At 31.5% G+C, this 18,769-nt stretch overlaps 2 protein-coding genes across 5 annotated transcripts; one reads left to right on the top strand and one right to left on the bottom strand.

Annotated features, from left to right (window-relative positions):
• Positions 1 to 9: 9 nt before the first annotated feature.
• Positions 10 to 14,324, top strand: LOC106068819 (tRNA-dihydrouridine(16/17) synthase [NAD(P)(+)]-like). Of its 4 annotated transcripts, none has more exons than XM_013228308.2 (12): positions 10 to 80; positions 3,052 to 3,362; positions 4,217 to 4,376; positions 8,205 to 8,317; positions 8,527 to 8,609; positions 10,004 to 10,107; positions 10,250 to 10,394; positions 10,592 to 10,688; positions 11,756 to 11,853; positions 12,566 to 12,770; positions 13,537 to 13,612; positions 13,765 to 14,324. In XM_013228308.2, exons 2-12 carry the CDS (start codon positions 3,096 to 3,098, stop codon positions 14,001 to 14,003), a joined length of 1,587 nt encoding a protein of 528 aa, XP_013083762.2. In that variant the 5' UTR covers positions 10 to 80; positions 3,052 to 3,095; the 3' UTR covers positions 14,004 to 14,324. The 4 variants fall into 4 exon arrangements, with proteins under 4 accessions (XP_013083762.2, XP_055876659.1, XP_055876658.1 ...); XM_056020684.1 differs by having other exon boundaries at positions 27 to 86; XM_056020683.1 differs by having other exon boundaries at positions 34 to 502.
• A 247-nt stretch (positions 14,325 to 14,571) lies between these two features.
• On the bottom strand, positions 14,572 to 18,769 carry LOC106068820 (60S ribosomal protein L36a-like). The gene is made up of 5 exons (XM_013228310.2): positions 18,547 to 18,769; positions 17,190 to 17,295; positions 15,766 to 15,833; positions 14,870 to 14,986; positions 14,572 to 14,728 (listed from the first exon to the last, which is right to left on the bottom strand). The coding sequence occupies exons 1-5, from the start codon at positions 18,547 to 18,549 to the stop codon at positions 14,708 to 14,710; spliced, it is 315 nt and encodes a 104-aa protein (XP_013083764.1). The 5' UTR covers positions 18,550 to 18,769; the 3' UTR covers positions 14,572 to 14,707.

The raw sequence follows: 18,769 nt of genomic DNA, 5'->3' as shown, positions 1-18,769 counted from the left end.
TTTTTGTAAAAGAAGAGCTCTGTATATCTACATGATATTTAGGCTTGACTTGGTGGTCTAGTTAATCTCTAGTAGACCAAGTCCAAGTACTAAGAAATTATAAGTCTACTAGTCACCTAGTCACCGTGGCCGAGTGTCTTATGTCTAGTCTATCTATTAAAAATATAGTCTAGATATAGATCTATATGATAAATAGATATATTATATGATCGGCATGACGAGTACTCTATTACTAGAGAAACTATGACTAAAGACAAGTAGAAGTAGAGTACTGAAGTCGAAGTGTGTTAGTGTCTGAAGTAGCCGTAGGCGTAGGCAGTAGTAGTTACTAGTAGGACTCATTAGCTCAGTAGGAGCAGTAGTCTGAGTTAGTGAGTAGTGCCAGGGCAGAGGCAGTAGCCGTAGCGACTACTACTAGTCTAGAATCTAGATCTACTCTACTACTAGATCTACTTCTAGCGTAGAGTAGGGGGTTAGGCTGCTTAGTAGCTATAATTACTAAGTTAGTAAGTAAGACTACTTAATCATATGAAGTTAATCACTACTTAATGTTTATGATTATGATTATCATTGATTATGACTCAACTTACTACAAGACGTCTAGATCTACTTCTGTCGCAACACGTTTGAATTGCAGTTCTATTGACAGTCCTACATTAGAACTCAACTTCCCATCATGTCTTTTCTTTCTTCTGGTTGTTTTGATTACAGGGAATCCATAGTATTCACTACCTTCTTTTGCTTTTTCGATGGATTGGGTTTTTGTTAGTTTGTCATCATTTTGCAGAAAGAAAGGGTACTAATTTCTTCAGCAGCTTCCCGTATATATGCTGTCCAGACTTTTGTAGTTTCTTCTGAACTATATTAATTGGGCGCAGGAGCTTTGACCAGAATTCAAGATAGGCAAAAAATTCTTAATTTTCCACTGCATGAAGAAGATGAAGTAGACTAAGAGTCTACTTAGTTAGTACTTAGATCTCCAATCTAGATCTAGACTATATTTATTATAATATATTTAATATAATAATTAATATATTATACTTATATTTTATATTATAATATTATATGTATTAAGTCAATTAAGTATATAAAATAATATTATTAATATATCTACTGTCAGTTTTGTGTGAAGTGTGTGTACTAGAATCAAGATTACTCACAGCAACTCAGTCTCAGTCCTTTTCCTTTGACCCTTTGTTTTAGATCTAGATTATTCTAGATCTATAGTAATTTTCATCTTCTGAACACCCCTAATCCTAACAATCCTAATTTTCTGACACTAATGAACACCCCACAATCTTTGTTAAAATGAGCCTTTATTTTAGATATTTTGATAGCTATGACAGTATGATGAAACTAGTCCATTGTTTTTGTTTATACTCCATTTCTTTAAGTTCAGACACATTTAGTTTCGCTTACTCTGAAAAACAATGGTTTTATAGGGGTTTTAAAAAAACTGGTAGGACGATGCCATTTTTTTTTTCTAGGACAGAAGGGGGGGTAGGTTCGGGTTGAAGGAGATTTTTTTAGAAAATAAAAGCATCAACTAAATATGAACTACCTAAAATGCTTCTAAATAGACCTAATAACACACAAGTCACACGAATGCTATTTTAGTGTTGAAAATGCAATCAAAGGGAAGTGGAAATAGACATTTCTATGATTTATTTTGTATAGGTCTAACATTTTCTTACTTAATTTTGCTTTTGTTTTAGATGTTAAAACAAGTGTGTTGTGAATGAGTAAAAAGAAAGGGAATATCACTAAACATAAGGGGCAGAGTTGGATATAATGGGAATGAAAACAATGTTTTTATGAGTGGCACAATCCTGCTCTCGCTTTTTTTTTCACTCCTTGGCGCTCTGATTATTGATTGACCAGCCTAGGTAGGTACCTAGCATGGTATCATCAACACAGTACCAGAAAAAAAAATGTAGTGGGAGGGACAATTATTCAGGTACCAAATTAGGTCACACTCCATGTGTGGTGTGAGTGGGCTAGACGCGCGGGGTCACGCAGTTGTTTTTTTTTTTTTTGTTTTTTGGGGGTCAACTAGATCTAGGTAGGTCACGGTAAATGACCCTTTGTAAAGTTGAGGGTTTAGCAGAGTAGGGAGCAATTAAAAGAGGAAAAGTGACACTAATCTGTCAGTCTTGAGTTGGTTTAAAAAGAAATTGATATTAAAATTTCAAAAAATTGAAGAAGATAATATTATTTTTTTAAATACAATAACATGAAGTGTTTGTTAGTGTACAGAGCGGGGAATGGTGTTCATTAATGTTAGTGCTGGACCTCATTGACCTAACTGTCTTCAACATCATATTTTGTTGTAACTATGCAAAGCGTAACAAAACAATATAGCTATTTTTATTGAAAAATGGATGACGAGCTTATAAATAGATTTTCGCAGTTTTTTCCTAGGACTAACTAACATAGCTATAAACATTCAAACTTAAAAAATTGGCAACAGAGTTTAACTTGTTCAGAAGATGAATATTACCATAGTAAAGACTAAAATTTTCACTTATCAGAATAATAAGACCTAGATAGTAAAATAATTTTGAACTTTAATTTAATTAGTAACTTTTATAAACTAAAATTTCCTTTAAATTATAGATAATTATAATTGCAAACAAATTAGTCTCCTCTCACTTGAGACCACTTTGAGTTGACTTGAGGCTCACTGCCCCAAAAACTTCTGTTATAGTCTTAGACTTAACTCTATTTATATTATAGATAATATAGACTATATATTATAATTTATAGATCTATTCTATTAATTTTAGAACCAACCATACTTGTACTCATGATGATTTGTAAACAAACATGTCTTCTCATCTCTTCTCATATATATAGATCTATATAATATGCAAAAACATATTCATTGCCAAGCAAATTGCAACTGATGTCACTTATCAAGGATTTTTTTTTATTCCCTATATACTGGGAATATTTCTATCAAATAAAAATTTTTCCTTATTAAATTCTTTCACTCAAATTTACAGAGTAACTTAAATGTCACAAAAGTTTTTTTTTTGTTTTTTTTTACAGTATTAACATTCTGAAAACAACTCTAATCTCTATGTAATGCTTTGATGTTTAATAAAATCAGCCAAATGTCGGAAACAAATAATGGAGAAAGTGATGGCTTTAAATTTTGGAGGGAGATATTAAGATCAGCTAAATATGTCGCTGCACCTATGGTTGATCAAAGTGAGCTCGCTTGGCGAATGCTGAGTCGGCACTACGGGGCTGAGCTCTGCTATACACCAATGTTTCATGCATCAGTATTTATAAGAGATGCTTTATACAGAAAAGAATCACTCCAAACATGTCCTGAGGATCGACCACTTATTGTACAGGTAGCTTAATTTTCAACTTTTTAATTTTAAGATTTACTAGTTTTCTTTTTATTATAAAAAAAGTTTTTTTTTAGCTGGCATATTTTTTACTGTAAATATGCTCTGAGGGTAAAGGAAGTATTTTTCTGCTTAAATATTTAGAGTGTATTTATTATTCTGTTACTTATTTCCATTAGGCAGAAAGAAAATGTCTCCCATGCCCAGCTAGTTACTGTCCTAAATGACTCATGTAGGATTTTATTTTTGGCTCTGTTTTCTGTCTCCATCTTCCTATTGGGCTTTCACTTTCAAAGCCATTTTTTATCTTAAACATTGAAGAACACCACCCAGCCATCACTGTTCTCATCTTTGAATTTCATTTCTCTTAAATTATTTTAAATGTGTTTTTAAGGGATTATGATAAAATTACGTTGCACTATTTCTTTACTTTCTGTTTTCATTTGCATTAAAATTTACATTAAAAATTACATTAGTTTTCTGTTACAGTTAGCAGTTAGGACAATATTGAGATAAACATTTGCTAAAAACAATGCATTTGCTATTGCTATTTTAATTATTTTTTTTTACAAAGCTTTTATATCAACTCACTCTGGCTGTCTGGTAAAAAGTTTGTACACATGTAATTTCTCCCACATCCAATCTCTGATCAAGCTGAAATTTTGCACAATTATTTCTTTTTCCTGACAACACATGAATCGTTAAAAAAAAATTAGCTAATTAACTATTGGTAACAAATTATTTTGTTTGGTATCTCGAACAAGGGAAAGAAATTGTACTTGACTAAAGCTGAATTAGTTCCCATTTAGGTCGTCATCTGAGTCTTAGTCTTTAACATATAGTACTGTGTATTACAGTTTTGTGCAAATGATCCAGATACACTTTTGAAGGCTGCTCAACTTGCTGAACCATTTTGTGATGCTATTGATTTAAATTTGGGATGCCCACAAACAATAGCTAAACGAGGACACTATGGAGCTTTTCTACAGGATGAGTGGGACTTGTTGGCGAAAATGGGTAAATATTAAATTGTTTGTTTTCATTTTCATTCATCTGTGCTTTCATACCTTTACAAAAATACAGTAAACGTTTCGACTTTTGCTTCAGCATTTAAGATAGTTTCAAAGTAAAGCCATCTCTGGTTACATAACGTTATTAGCTCAGCTAAGTTAATAAATAGCTCTAGACAATGGGCTGCCAATGCTGATGCTCTCATTTAACAGAGATGCTTACAAGTATGCATCTTGGAAATGGACTATTCTTATTAGATCTACCGTGAGATATACCTTTTTTTTTAGCGCGTTAACACACAAAGATTTAAAATAATTACTAGCTCTAGATCTTGCTGATGCAAATAAAACGACATTCCTTTCCATGTGTCAGAATTTTTCTCAAGTCTTCAAACTGATTGGAAATTAATTGATTGTTTATATATCTAGTATTGTGTTAAAATGTTTTATGATGTCAGGCACAATGAATCTTCTTAAATTTAGATTTAGAATTAAGCTCTAAATAGATCTTGTTTTATAGATCTAGATGTATCCAGATGTTTACTAGACTCAGATCTAGAAAGATCAAAGTAGATCTAATGATTCTAGATTTAGATTACTTACTAGATCTAGATATATTCTAAATTGTGCAGCAACTTCTGCCATCTTGTAAAGATAAAGATTGATCTCTTTTCTTATCATTTATGGAATCTAAAATTTATAAAAAAAGGCAAAATTAGCTGTTCTAACTTTATATTGATCTAGGTCTACATCTAGTATTTTACATTCAGGACAGTAGCCTACAATTCCTTATGATTGTTAAAATACCTATAAATAGTCTATGCCAGGGGTGGGCAACCTTTTTGTATCGAGGGCTGCATTGAAAAAAAATTTTGAGAATGGCGGGCCGCATATATGTATATTCCTTAGAAAGATATGCTCGCTAACTGTGTAGAATGTCTTTTAATTCATATTTACACTGTATTATATTCACGTTTCTTTCTCTTTTTTTTTCACACTCCGCGTTGAAAAATTACAAGAGTTAGCAATTTTTGAAACCAATTTTAAGATTTTTTAAAATTGCTGTTGTCTTTTTATATCACAATATCCCCACAAATATACATTTTTACTTATTGTGCAGTATTTTTCTTTTTACACTCGTACATAATGTTCCGGAACTGTGAAACCATCTTACTAGTTGTTACCCCTGTGAGTGCTGTCAATTTAGTATGTCAACATTGACTAGTGATTATACTTGTTAAGTTTCCACAAAAAAATTTTGCTCACTGAATGAGACAATAATATATGTGAAGTTAAATGTCGGGACAAGGGAAACCTGCCCTTATGGAGCATCACCAGAGAATGCTGACCATGTCCTTCGATGGTGCATACTACATCAAGAGACCCGAACAAGACTCTCCAAAAACTATTCGTAGAACTGCCTGATCTAGAAAGCACTGCGCGGTTCATCTCAGATATAGAATTACTGATCTGAACCCTCCAACATGTAAAATGAGAATGAAAAAGAAGAACTGATGTATATGTACCCAAATAGTGTGAACAGCAGCAAAGGTTTTTTTAAATTTTGAAAATACAGCTTCTGGCCCCCATAAGACTCCTGTGGTAGTACTGACTGGAACTTCTCTTTGCTTGGAGTTATGTCCTCTGGAGCTTCTGCGCTAAATGGTGAGCTGATGGTATTGAAAACTGGTTCTTGACGTCTTAAAATTTGCTTTTATAAATTGCACAATTAAGGAATCTTAATAAGTGTTGTATTTTTAATTAAATCACTAAAAATAGTTTCACCTTTCAGCAAAGGAAAATGACAAAAACTATTTTCTTTTGCTTGCCTAAAGAAATGAGAAAGCCTTGTTTGAAAAGATTTAACATGCATTTATATTTCATATATAAGCAACCAATTGCAATGGCAGTTATAAAAGACATGAAATCTGTCTTTCTTTCACTCTTCATTAGAAATATTGGTATCAAAGTCGCAGTCAATGCCCTTCAACAGTTTCTTCCTTGAGATTTTATATTCTTCTCATTTGCCTTTCCCATGCTAAGCTTGCAAGTACATTGGAATATTTTTGTTCATAAATCGGAACTACCCGTGGTTAACATCCCTAGGTCTAATAAGTTTAATTACTATAGTATTATGACTAAGGTAATGACGAAATTTTATGCAGCTTTGTGCAAACTTTCCTGTTTAGAGTTTATGGTTTGGATATATTAAAAAAAAAAAATATTTTTCTCAGTCGAAGATCGAGTTCCATCAGTTGTTACACTTACCATCTTGTTCCAAGCCTACCCAACACTCAGAGATTGTGTCTTGAATCAAGTGTATTGATGTATAGCCAATAAGCATAATCTTCGTTTACTTAAAACCTTTATAATGAGACAATTTCAATAATATATAGAGATATTATCTTTAATATTTGCATTTTTATATGTATATACAGTGTGCACACCTGATTTCTATTGGTGTCGGCGGACCGCATAAAACACTTTGGCCTGGCCGCCTGTGGCCCGCGGGCCATAATTTGCCCACCCCTGGTCTATGTACATTAAAACCAATCATCATTTACAAACTCCATTTGATTGAGGGCTTGAGAGGCTCAAATCCTCTCTTGCAAAAGCCCTGGACAGAAACCCTGCTGTCTTGTGTAGTGAATAAATGTCGCCATACAGGTCGAGAATTTTTGGTTTCCCAGACCTGTCGAGACGGAGACTAGCAAGTCTGGGGCAGTCAAACAGAATATGAGGCACAGTTTCCTCTTCCTCCCCCGCAGCAGGTACACTGTGAATCGAAATTTGGCCATAGCCGTGAGAAATATGAGCCAACAGGACAATGGCCTGTCCTGCACTGTGCTATAATAGCTTGCTCAGGTCTGGACAGCCTTCACCACGGGTAAGTGCGGTCAGGGCGCCTCATGCACTCCCAGACTCCACTGGCTTTTTGGGACTTGTCCCAGCACTCAAACCACTTTTCCATTTCTGTTTTTTTAATTATAGCCAGAGCATGATGAAAACTTACAGCCTGTTCAAACCAATAACTGTTCATGAAGCTGCCTCTAGATCTAGATTCAATTTTTTTGTAAACCACCAAATCCAGGAGATGAAAGTGAGAAGGGCAAAGATTTTAATGGAAGAATTGGTGGTTCATCTCTCTCTTAGCATGATAAAGAAATGTACCCTATTATTACTGATTGTAGAGGATGCCAAAGCTTTCATTGCTGACTCTGCAAAGTATGGTCAGAAAGAAGAAAATCTGAACTCTCTCAAAATAGGATAAAATATTTTCAGTGTCTGCATACCTTGTCAAGAAATCATCCATTGACAATAAACTAGATGTCACCTAGCTAGCCACGCAAACCATTGCTTTTGGTTTAAGTCTAAATTCACTACTTGCAAAAAGTCCCATTCTTTTGAATGAATTTTCTGTTGGTGATATTATGGAATCAGGAATAAAATACAAGAGCCGTTGTTATTATAAAATCATTGCCATTCTTACATATTCTAGAAAAGTCTATGACAAAGACTAAATGTGTAAATATTTTGAAAAATATACAGAATGTCTTTTATAACTTTATGTATGTTATGTGCTTAAATGATATTAGTTTTTCCTGAGTATATTTCTTTATATTTTGGAAAATACACATTCGCCCCTCAAAATACACATTTCTCATGTCTGGGAATACACATTTCCTTTTTCCGATATAGGCATTTCTGCATTAAATGTTGCTACAAAAAACTTACATTAACTGCCTTATCAGTCATAATAGAAGCTTTCCATTAGATATAAATTATGACATTGAATAGTTTGCTTTAAAAACTTATTTCATTTTTTTTTTTAAAGTTAAGACGTGTCATGAAAACCTAAAGGTTCCAATCACATGCAAAATCAGAGTTTTTCCATCTGTGGATAAGACAGTTAAATATGCCAAAATGTTAGAAGATGCTGGTTGTCAGGTAATATACATATTCTAAAAATAAATGTATATATATTTTTAATGAATTTTAAAAAATTATATTGGTCAGAAACATAATTTTATCGGGACTTTGTTAAATTGTTAATTTTTTTTAAAGAGCTTTACTAATAAAAAAAAAGTCATATTTTTGTATTTTTATTTATTTACAAATTGAAAACAATTTGATTTATTTGATTTGCTCCAAACTAGCTGTTAACAGTTCATGGTAGAACAAGAGAGCAAAAAGGGCAATTCACTGGCGTTGCTGATTGGACATATATTAAAGCTGTTAGGTTGGTTTTCTTTTTTTTTTTTTTCTCTTCCACTTCCTTAATTTTGTCATTTTTTATGATCTGAGTTCTTCTAATGTAAGTTTTTTTAAGGTTAGGCTGATTTTCTAGACTTGTGGTTTGTCATTCATGCTGGCAGAAAGTAGAAAACTGCTTACAATACTGGAAAACCAATCTTTACTTTGGAACAATGAAAAATAATTGTATTGCATCCTAAAGCAGTATAAAACAAAAATCATTTCAGTGAGTTTTGCAGGTTTTTATGAGCTTTAATAAGAGATTTATACATGTATAGGTTTTTGTTGTTTTTTTAGCTTCTTAGCTTTTTTTTCAATAAAGCTCTTAGATGCTCTAATTCAGGCTGATCATAAGATAATGTCCTTGTATGTTAATATGCACTTACTTTAGAAGTATGTCTGTGAGGTATATGTATGATTTTTACATGTCCTTTGGTTAAATGATGCAGTGCAGTTCAAATGCTTTTATTAATTTGATGACGAAAATGAGGAATAAGACCAGGAAGAGAAACTAAATGCATGAATGTAAGCTTTCTTTTTTTTTAAATGATATTTGTGATATTTGGTTTATAAAACACTTTTCGTTTTAATCCAGAACTACTTCTTTCTTTTTTTTTTTTTTTTGTGCATGAAATAGATATAATATGAATTACCACAGGCCTCATCTTTCATTAACTTATAACCCAAACAATGGTAATAAATTCCATAAAGAATAAAAAAAAATAAGGCTTATTAACATCGAATTTGGAAGATAATTTGACCAGACTAAGATACTATAATTAACAGCCTTGTCAATTTTTGCTGTCTGTATTAGCTCATTAAAGTAAATTGGGATTCTAGTCCTAGTATGGAAATCATACAAATTGAGTGATGTTGATGAATGTTGGCAAAGCAACAAAACTTACTAAGAAAAAATGTATTATGCTATGATTAGATAGGTTTAAAGCTATCATTTCAGCAGGGAAATCATAAATAATAAAGTTAAAAGGTGAAAAAAAATAAAAAAATGAATTGCCCTCAAATTTCATAAGAAAAAAATTAATTTAAAAAAACATGCTAGTTTTAGTCAAGACATATTTTGGATTTTCAAAAATCAACTTGACACACCCCCCCCCCCCCCCCCAGTCTTTTTTTTTAATGCCTGCATGATCATGCCAAATATGAATCTTGATAGCAGTATTATCCAGCAGTACATTTGGGCTAGGACAACTTCCATTTTCTCCAAGAGAGCTTAAGAGATTAATTTAAAACACTAAAGGAAAGAGTTGATTGCCAATATGTTGGCCTTTCAATGCCCTAATATCAGAAACAAATTAACTATTTTTCAACTATAACCTTGTTAACTTTTAAGCTGATTAATAAAACTATAAGTACTTACAGAGAGGCTGTCAGAATTCCTGTTTTTGCTAATGGAAATATACAGTACCTAGCAGATGTGCATAGATGTTTACAAGAAACAGGAGCTCAGGGTGTTATGAGTGCAGGTAGCTTTTTTTTGTTTTTATCAGCAAAATCTTTGATATACTGTTTAACTCCAGGAAAGTTAGCTAGTTGTTGTTTTTTTTTGTTTTCTTTATTGCTTAAAGCTCAATAGTTTTAAAAATATTTGTTTCTTTCCCAACATAGAAGGGAATTTGCACAACCCAGCATTGTTCCATGGTCTAAGTCCCTTTATTTGGGACATGAGTCAGGAGTACCTTGATTTTGCAGAGAAATATCCATGTCCTTTGTCATATATAAGAGGCCATGTTTTCAAAATATGTCACCATGGGTAAGATATGTTGACAATTCAATGCATTGTAAGAATAATGTTTTTATGCTTGAATAAACAACAGCTTTCATTAAGTTAGCTTGTATGTTTAAATTTAATCAAATTAAATTGTTTCCTTTTTAATTGTTAATATTCTGCGAAATGATAGTCTTTTTTTTTATTTAACAATTTTTATTCATTAAATTTTTTTTTGTCAGGCTTTCTGTACACAGAGAAGTGAGAGAGGTGGTGGCTAATGCCAAATCTATTCAAGATTTTCGAGCATGTATGGAAAAGTTAAAGATTTTATGTAAAGTAAGAACATATCTACTATATTTTTAAGAACATTAAATAAAGCCAACCTGGCTTTGGCAAAGCCTAGCCTGAGTGTTTTAAGGTCATTGACATTGCAATATATTCTGCTGTCAATTTTCAGCAAAGTATCTATGACAATGTCATTATCTTTTGTACTAGTTTCCCAAAAGGCAGTCTATGTTAAAATCTCTCAAGAATGCTTTGAAGGTGTCCTTGACTGGAAAATAAATTGATGATTACTTGGTTGAAAAACAAAGAGAACTCTTTTTGAATAGTTTAGGTTCTGTTTCAAATCCTTTCCTCTTTGACTTGACTGATTTTTTTTTTCTAAACCACAAATTTAAATGTCTTTCTGATTCGAAGCCTGTGAACTTTATTTTTTCATATTTTTTTAATGATTTGTCTTCGTCTTCTTCTTTGTTCTCATTGTTATGTTGGAGTGTTCAGATGACTAGACCAATACATGAGATGAACTGCGCTGTGGTTTCCAAATCAGGGAGCTCTCCATATAGTTTTCGTTCTATTGGGGTGTTTTGGGGCCAGTGTCTTATACAGGCCTCTTGGTAAAGAGAGCAGTTTTGGAGGACGTGGTCGGCATTCTCTGGTGATACTCCATATGGGCAGATTTCACTGGTTACAATTTTGAGCTTCCGGTACATGTGTTGTCGCATTCTGTTGTGTCTGGTCCTGAGTCGAAAGATTAGACGTTGGTCTTGTCGGGATAGCTTATAGTAAGCATCATCTTTCTTGTGATTGGGATGAGAGCTCGCTCGTTTATTTTATTTACAATTAATTTCTTCAATTCTTCTGGATAAAGTGAAGAGTTTATTTGTGAGTTAGTTCTCCCACTCTTGGTGAGTGTGTCAGCCTTCTCATTTCCTTCTAGTTGTATATGAGCTGGTATACATTGATATGTCTAGGTTTTTCAATATTTGTATTTCAAAATGGTGCTTTAAAAATTTTCTACACTAACCTGTTGCTCAGCTTAGGCTGTGTTAGTGACAGCAAAAAGTGTTTTGATTTAGTAGTTTCATAATAGAAGAAATTGGCTTTTATTTATTTTGTAGGTTGATATTGAAAAATGTGCAACAGATCCAGAGACATTTACTTTCAAGTTGAAACTTCCATTGCCTTACTGGATTTGCCAACCTTATGTACGCCCAGGGTAATATCATGCAAGGTTCTAATTTTTTCTTCTATTACAGGCAACCTGTTGGGTTTTTTAATTTAGCAGAGGTATACTCGTCATAGCTGCTCATCTTCAAACTTGTTTGAACACCAATCACTGCCATACTAGCCTAATGCTTTCCTAAAGGAATATCTTAATTTTCAAAGACATCTTTTTAGTGTGTTAATTTACTTTTTGTTTACTGTTTTTATAACTATAAGTTTTGATAAATATTTCTAAATTTCCAATATTTTTTTGTTTGTTGGTATATTATCTTAAAATTTATTTATACCATAGATTTGTATAATTATTTTTATTTCATTCACATTTCTTATAACAAATAAGAAATGTGATAGAGGGATACAGCTCTTGATTACTCAATTGGAGGGTCTAGTTATGAGCAGACATGGATTTATCATTTTTTCAAGTACTAATGAGTATCTGACATGTGTTGGGAGGAAAAAAATAGGATTTGTTATATGTTTTACACAATACTTTCATTATCCATTGACTACAGAAGCATAAACAAGCATTTAAAATTTGCTTTTTCTTTCTCTTTCTACCTTGAATATAGTTATTCTTAATATGTTTCAACATGTAGCTGCGTAAATCAAAAATATTTTAGTATTAAATGCAAATGCATCTTTAATGTCTAATATTTTTTTTTGTTATTGAGAAGTTTATGTTTTTTACAACTGTTCATTTAAAGTCCTGAAGAAGAGAATGATGTTGAACATAAAGAATTAAGAAAAAGAATCAATCTGAAACGCTCAGAGGACATGCAGAAAGTCAGTGCCGATGAACCAGGATTGTCGAACAACAAATTGAAGAAAAGATTAAAATGTCCTAATAAAAATTTTGATCCAGGCCTGAAGATGAAATTTGAAACTTGCAGTCTTTGCCTGAATCCCAAGGTCTGGTTAATTTATGGCATAAGTTTTTAGAACTATTAACAAATAATTGATAGTATTTGAATATTATGAAGATAAATCTATTAGACAGGGCAGAATATTGAAATTTAATGAATATTTTTTTCAACAAAACATTTTAAAAATACCAATTTTAGTTCATCTTAAATTTTTTTTTTTAATTGAAGTATAAATTGCCTTTGAACCAAATTATTCAAAAAATGTTTAATTTTTTTTTCTTATGGGTCCTTTAAAAATAAAATTCTCATTCATTCTTCATTTTTTGTAAGTGTAATTTTTTTATCAAAGCAGAAAAGTTTTAATATTATAATATTCTACATCGTAAAATTCAGTTTTTAAAAGTCTTAGTTTTTGTTGCAACTTAAAAGGTTTAAGAGGTGCAAGTATAACATTGTTTGTGAGGTTAGTAAATAGCCCATCCAATTAGCAGAAAATCATTATTATCAATATACAAAAAATATTAGTTTAATTTGTTTAATTAGTAAGCATGCTTTATAGAATAACAAATTTTTGTCCTCAATAAAAAACTTTCCTTGGTTTTTTCTTTCTAATTTTTTTTTTATACAGTGAAAGCTAATATAAACTTAACACAGAATAACAATAGTAGAATATTAATTTATTGATGATACTCTTATCAAAGGCCAAACTAGAAATCATATATATTAGATATTTTGGCTATATGTTACATCATCTACCCTAAGGTCTGAAAGGGGTACTTTGCTAATTTTTTTATTACTTTTTCTGTTTGCAGGGCTTGAAATGTGAATATGGACTTTGTAAGGGATGTTGCAGATCCAAAACTCATTCTGAATTTCTCAATTGCATAGGTATTATTTTATATATTTCACTTTATATTTAGTTTTGAATGAAACACATCAATAAAGATTATCAAAAAACTTTTTTTAAGTAATATTAATCATTATTATTCCATTTTCTTTTTGATAAATTTAAAGTAAATAGTTTTACTTTCTTTAACCAGGTCATCACATCAAGAAAAAAAGAACTGCAAGGCCTGTAGATTTAGATTCTAAAGCAGATAGCAATATTTCACATGAAGTTCACAGTGATGTTTCAGAAGCAAGTTTGATTGAAAAGGATTTTATATCACATGCTACTCACAATGACATGTTAGATAAATCACACTGCAATCTTAAACCTTTGACTGTAAATGGTCTTCATAAAACTGATCTCTGTGATATTTATATTGACAATCATTGATATTTATTTCAGAAATAGTTTAAAATGCTATATTTGAATAGGACTATTTAAAGAAATAGACATTTTTATTGTAATAACATACTCATGGAAATTAATATACATTTTTTTTGTATGTTACTGTAAGCATTTTAATGAAATTGTTTTAATACAGCTTTACAAGCTTAGATTTATTTTTTTTGTTAAGAATGAAATAGGTTCTAATTTTTTCAAACCAATAAAATATTTACAAACCAGATACTTTTCAATTTATGATATAGTATATTGTTTTTTAAAGTGACTAATGTACCATAGATTTTATTAAAATTTAAAAAAAAAAATGAACAGGTCTTATTTTAAAAATTTAAAAAAGTGTTCATTGTTAAAGTAATTTATTTATTTGAAAAAGATCATTCATGCTTAAATATTGAACAATGTTTGATTATGAATTTTTATAAGGCCTTTAGACTGGTGTACTTTGTGCACATCCTTTTCAAAAATTATTGGTGTTTATATAGTTGAATGGTATTTATAGTTTGTGGTTGAAAATGTGTGAATCACTGGCGATCTATTTAAAAAAAAAAAGAAATAATAAGGATTCCCTTTTTAATGAAAGATTAAATAGTACTGTATTAAAATATTTACAATTTTGTTTGTTACAGAAAATGTTTAAGTATTTCTGTTAAGTATCCAAATCTCATCTGCTTGAGTATTTTCCCATTTTTTATTTAAAACGCAAGCACTTCTCCCTGAAAACAAAAAGAAGACAATGACAGTTGAGTCCATTCAAATACATTGTAACATTACATGCATTGTTTAAATTTAATGTAAAGTTAGTTCCCCTTGAATGCTATAATTTAGTTACCCGTCCTCCTGTTTTGATGAATTACCTTTCTTTTCAAGTCTCCACCAATCTGTAAATGTTTACATCTTTTGATAGCTATTTGTTTCTTGATGCCACACTCCTTACATTCCAACTTAAGAACAATCTTTTTACTTGTCTTGGCCTAAACATAAATGCATGCTTTTAATGACAGTCAAGACAAATATCAATAGTGTTTCTCACTCAGTCATAGTCATATAAAGACAAAAAATTATTGTTCAGTTAAAGTTTTCATGCCAAATTTTTACAAAATTTGATCAGCAAATAATGCAGCAACAAAATAGGCTATTGAATTAGCATTAGTTTCAATAATAGTTTGTAGAAATTAGTTTTGAGAATCAGCTTAACAATTAATAATACTATAACAGTACTTAACAAAGCTTAGTCAGCTGTTAGTTTGGATTAATTAATGACAAAACTTTTGTACAAGCATTAAAAGACATTATTTGTCAAAATCTTTATTATAAACATGGCCTGTTCAATTCTGAAAACCTTTTTTTCTTTTATCAAGCAGAGGATGAACATATTTTTTGTTATAAGCAACCTAAGAAATGGAACTAAATTATTTGAAGAGTATGTTGCTTTAACTTATTTTTTTCATAAACCATCACCCGTATGCCTTTTATATGCATAAACTTGCATTTCATTGCCCCCTTAAACAAAAAATGTTCTCAGTTATAGATTCATATTATTTTAAATGTGTTACATGTTCACTGTGACAACATAGACCAACAGGAACTCAGTCATGAATATGGAACTTATAACCAAAGAAAAACATGTACGTTTTCCTGGCTATCTAGGAATCATGCATAGCACTTTCCCTTTGGTGAAACATTGCCTAAACAAGTTCATCCAGAGATTTTATCAAGTCTTGCTGATCTATTATTATAACATATTGCCTACCTTCTTCCTTAATTTTGGTCGAGTTTGCCCTTTAAATCCGGACTGTTTTCTGTCATACTGACGTTTACCTGGCAAAATGTTACAAGCATAATCATAATTTATTTTTCCAAAGAAGTAACTATTTTAAATGCCTGGTCAGTAATCTAACAATGGGAAGCAGATTAACAGTTGAAAGTGAAACTATTTTACGAATATCTGCGTTCACTACATCAACACAAGAGAACTGCTGGTACACTGATATTGGCTGGTGTTATATATACTAAGCTTAAAGCCACTTTAGAAATGAAGAAATGGTTATGTGAGACCAATTATTAATTACCAGTGTAACATGTTTTCCTTCCCAATTAACTGTCAAACCACCAGCCTCATTCATTAAGATAAAATTATTATTAAGTAATACAATTATTTATGTACTCATTTGTAAAAGTCATTGTGCTATTTTTTTACAAAGCTTATATCAGCTCACTCGGTCCAACTGTCTGGTACAATTTTTTTTACACATTATTTCTCCCGAACCCAATCTCAGAACAAGTTGAAATCGAGTACCTGACAAAACAAGAATCAATTTAAAAAAATAATAATTATTGGTAATTGGAAAGAAATTGTACTTGACAGATGTGGCGGTATAAAGTTGAATTAGCCCCCTTTGTACTTTGTGCAGATAATTAAGTCGTCGCTTAAAAGTTTGAAACTAACAATATATAGCTATTTGAAACCTTCTATTTTCATAAGCATTTTGCTGGCATGGTGGTTAGTGTATTGGCTTGAGGAGGCTTGAGCCCTCCAGTTCGAAATCGAAATTTTTTTTTGTTATAAAATACATTTCAAAAGCTATCACGGTAACCTCCCCACCCCCCACCCCCAATTTCTTTTTTTTTTGCCCCTACTTAATCAGACAATTGATAGAGTCCTATACTATTGAGAAAGCTAAAAGCATGAAATTGCGCAAAACAAAAACAACTGGTAAAAACTCATTCAAATTAATAAACACATGATTAACTTTATGCGACTGGTAAATCCTGATAAAGTATCTCATAAACAGCAGTATATCATAGACAGTGACAGCAAAACTTATAAATGGTAAAACAAAAAAAAAATTGAAGAGTGATTGCAGGCTTCAAACCGTGGACAGCTAGAAACAGAGTCAGAATTGAATAGTCTATCGTGGTCACAAGAGAAAATTTATAACATTTGTCACGAACCATGAACTTCAGTGGTATGACTGTCACAAGATCTTTGCGAAGATCTACAGGCAAAAATGCAATACCATGAAAAGGTTTAGAGGCGAACACAAAAATCGTAGGTGGGACATAAAAAAAATGGACGCTTCGGATGTGACTAAGGACTACAGAAAATTGAGAGAAGTGATTAACTTGAGATGTTCTAACATACTATCCCACAGATTTGGAAAATGTGTAGATTACCTGCAGCCACCAACCTTTCCTTGCTTCTCTTGTATTGTGTTGTCTTGTGTTCTGTGTGTTTGTTACATCTCTTGCAGTGTGTTCTTCTGTTTTTCGGTACATTCACCTACGAAAGTTATCAACCAATACATGCAGTTTATACTTAATGATTATAGTATAATATAGAAATTCCAGTGTTGAATTAGAAAACAAGACCCTAATAGTTCTTAGAGATTTGATATACCAAACCCGTAGATTGGAAACATGAACAAAAATTGTTGATCGGGGGAGGGGAGGAGTTGAAACCATTTTATAATTAACGCATTAGGCTAGTCATTGAGGTATGAAACATTTAAACTGATTCAATAACACGTAGATCTAACATAAAAGGCATTGCATAAAAAATGAAGTATACATAGTGTATTATTAAACAGGCGTAGTTGTTTCAAAGCGCTTTCATTTGCAATATTTTTTTTTTCATAAATAAATGTTCATCGTTTTCATTAGGCCTTACGTAGATATTCGCACTCAAAAATAAAAACGTTTATTAATGATCTTTATTTACTAAAAATCTGTAATGTTAGCCTATTATTAAAACTATTCAAAACTATTAAAACTATAAAAGAAGTGAAACCGAATGGTTAAAAGACATTATTTTTCAAACCAAAACCTTAATAATAGTCATAGTAATTAGCGTTTTTTTGAAGCAGCTATTTTTAAATGTTCTCTTTACTTAATTAAGCCTACGTTCACAGTTCTCTCTCAGAAATTCTTACTTCTGGCGTCTTCCTTTTCTGAAAAGATGTAGGGTGGCTCGATATTGAAGTGTTTCTTGCAATCAGAGCGCAAAAAAAAAATAAAAAAAAATGGAAGAAAAATTAAGTATTGTAAAGAAGGAGGCAACACAGGCCAATACTACAATGCGAGTGACGTTCGAGGTACATATAGCGCATGTACCTCTGTAATGGACGTGATCATATTAAGATCATCTTCGTGTTGAGTAAGAAGTTTTGCCGTGGACCTTTATTTTTTTTTTCACACAAAGTGTGACATTCTGTAGAATTTCGACCATTCTGAGAGTCGAGAAGAATCAAGTTAGCGGAGACCTTTTTGAAATGTCTTCTTCAAAATGTTTAGGGACGATATTAATGCAGGCAACTCTCTCTAAAGTTGCAAGTGTGTTTCCGAAGAGAAAAAAAAAAGATGTATTAGATTAACATATATATGAAATTTAAAAACGAATAATTCAGACTATACCCTATGTGCGTATGAAACAATAACCGCAGTTAGATGATTATAGTTCATCTGATAATCGTTTTATTTTTAGTATGACAAGTTAACATAAAAATTCAAATAGGGCCTAACTCTATAAACTCACCATGTTATTTAAATGTATCACAGAAGAGTTGCGTTTCGAAATCAAAGATATTAACTATGTTTAAAATGTATTTTGTGTTGCCAGTTATTTTCCTTGCATTAATTAGTTCATCCTTATGTACCGTTTCGCAACTTAAAAAAAAAGTTTTTATCCCATCCGTTTTAGCAAATGCGTTTCAATGCGCATCCTTTTAAAGAGGGTTTTAAATATGGGCTCCCAATAC

Source organism: Biomphalaria glabrata, chromosome 2 (genome assembly GCF_947242115.1).
Source record: "Biomphalaria glabrata chromosome 2, xgBioGlab47.1, whole genome shotgun sequence".
NCBI lineage: Eukaryota > Metazoa > Mollusca > Gastropoda > Planorbidae > Biomphalaria > Biomphalaria glabrata.
This window is presented reverse-complemented; position numbering and strand designations above follow the sequence as displayed.

Coding starts and splice junctions, on each gene's coding strand:
- LOC106068820 (XM_013228310.2), bottom strand. Junction 15,834..17,189: donor GGAAAGGTTGGTGGCTGCAG/GTAATCTACACA, acceptor ACATTTTGCCAG/GTAAACGTCAGTATGACAGA. Junction 14,987..15,765: donor GACCAAAATTAAGGAAGAAG/GTAGGCAATATG, acceptor ATTTATGTTTAG/GCCAAGACAAGTAAAAAGAT.
- LOC106068819 (XM_013228308.2), top strand. CDS start 3,096: ATGTTTAATAAAATCAGCCAAATGTCGGAAACAAATAATGGAGAAAGT. Junction 8,610..10,003: donor ACATATATTAAAGCTGTTAG/GTTGGTTTTCTT, acceptor AAGTACTTACAG/AGAGGCTGTCAGAATTCCTG. Junction 12,771..13,536: donor GTCTTTGCCTGAATCCCAAG/GTCTGGTTAATT, acceptor TTCTGTTTGCAG/GGCTTGAAATGTGAATATGG.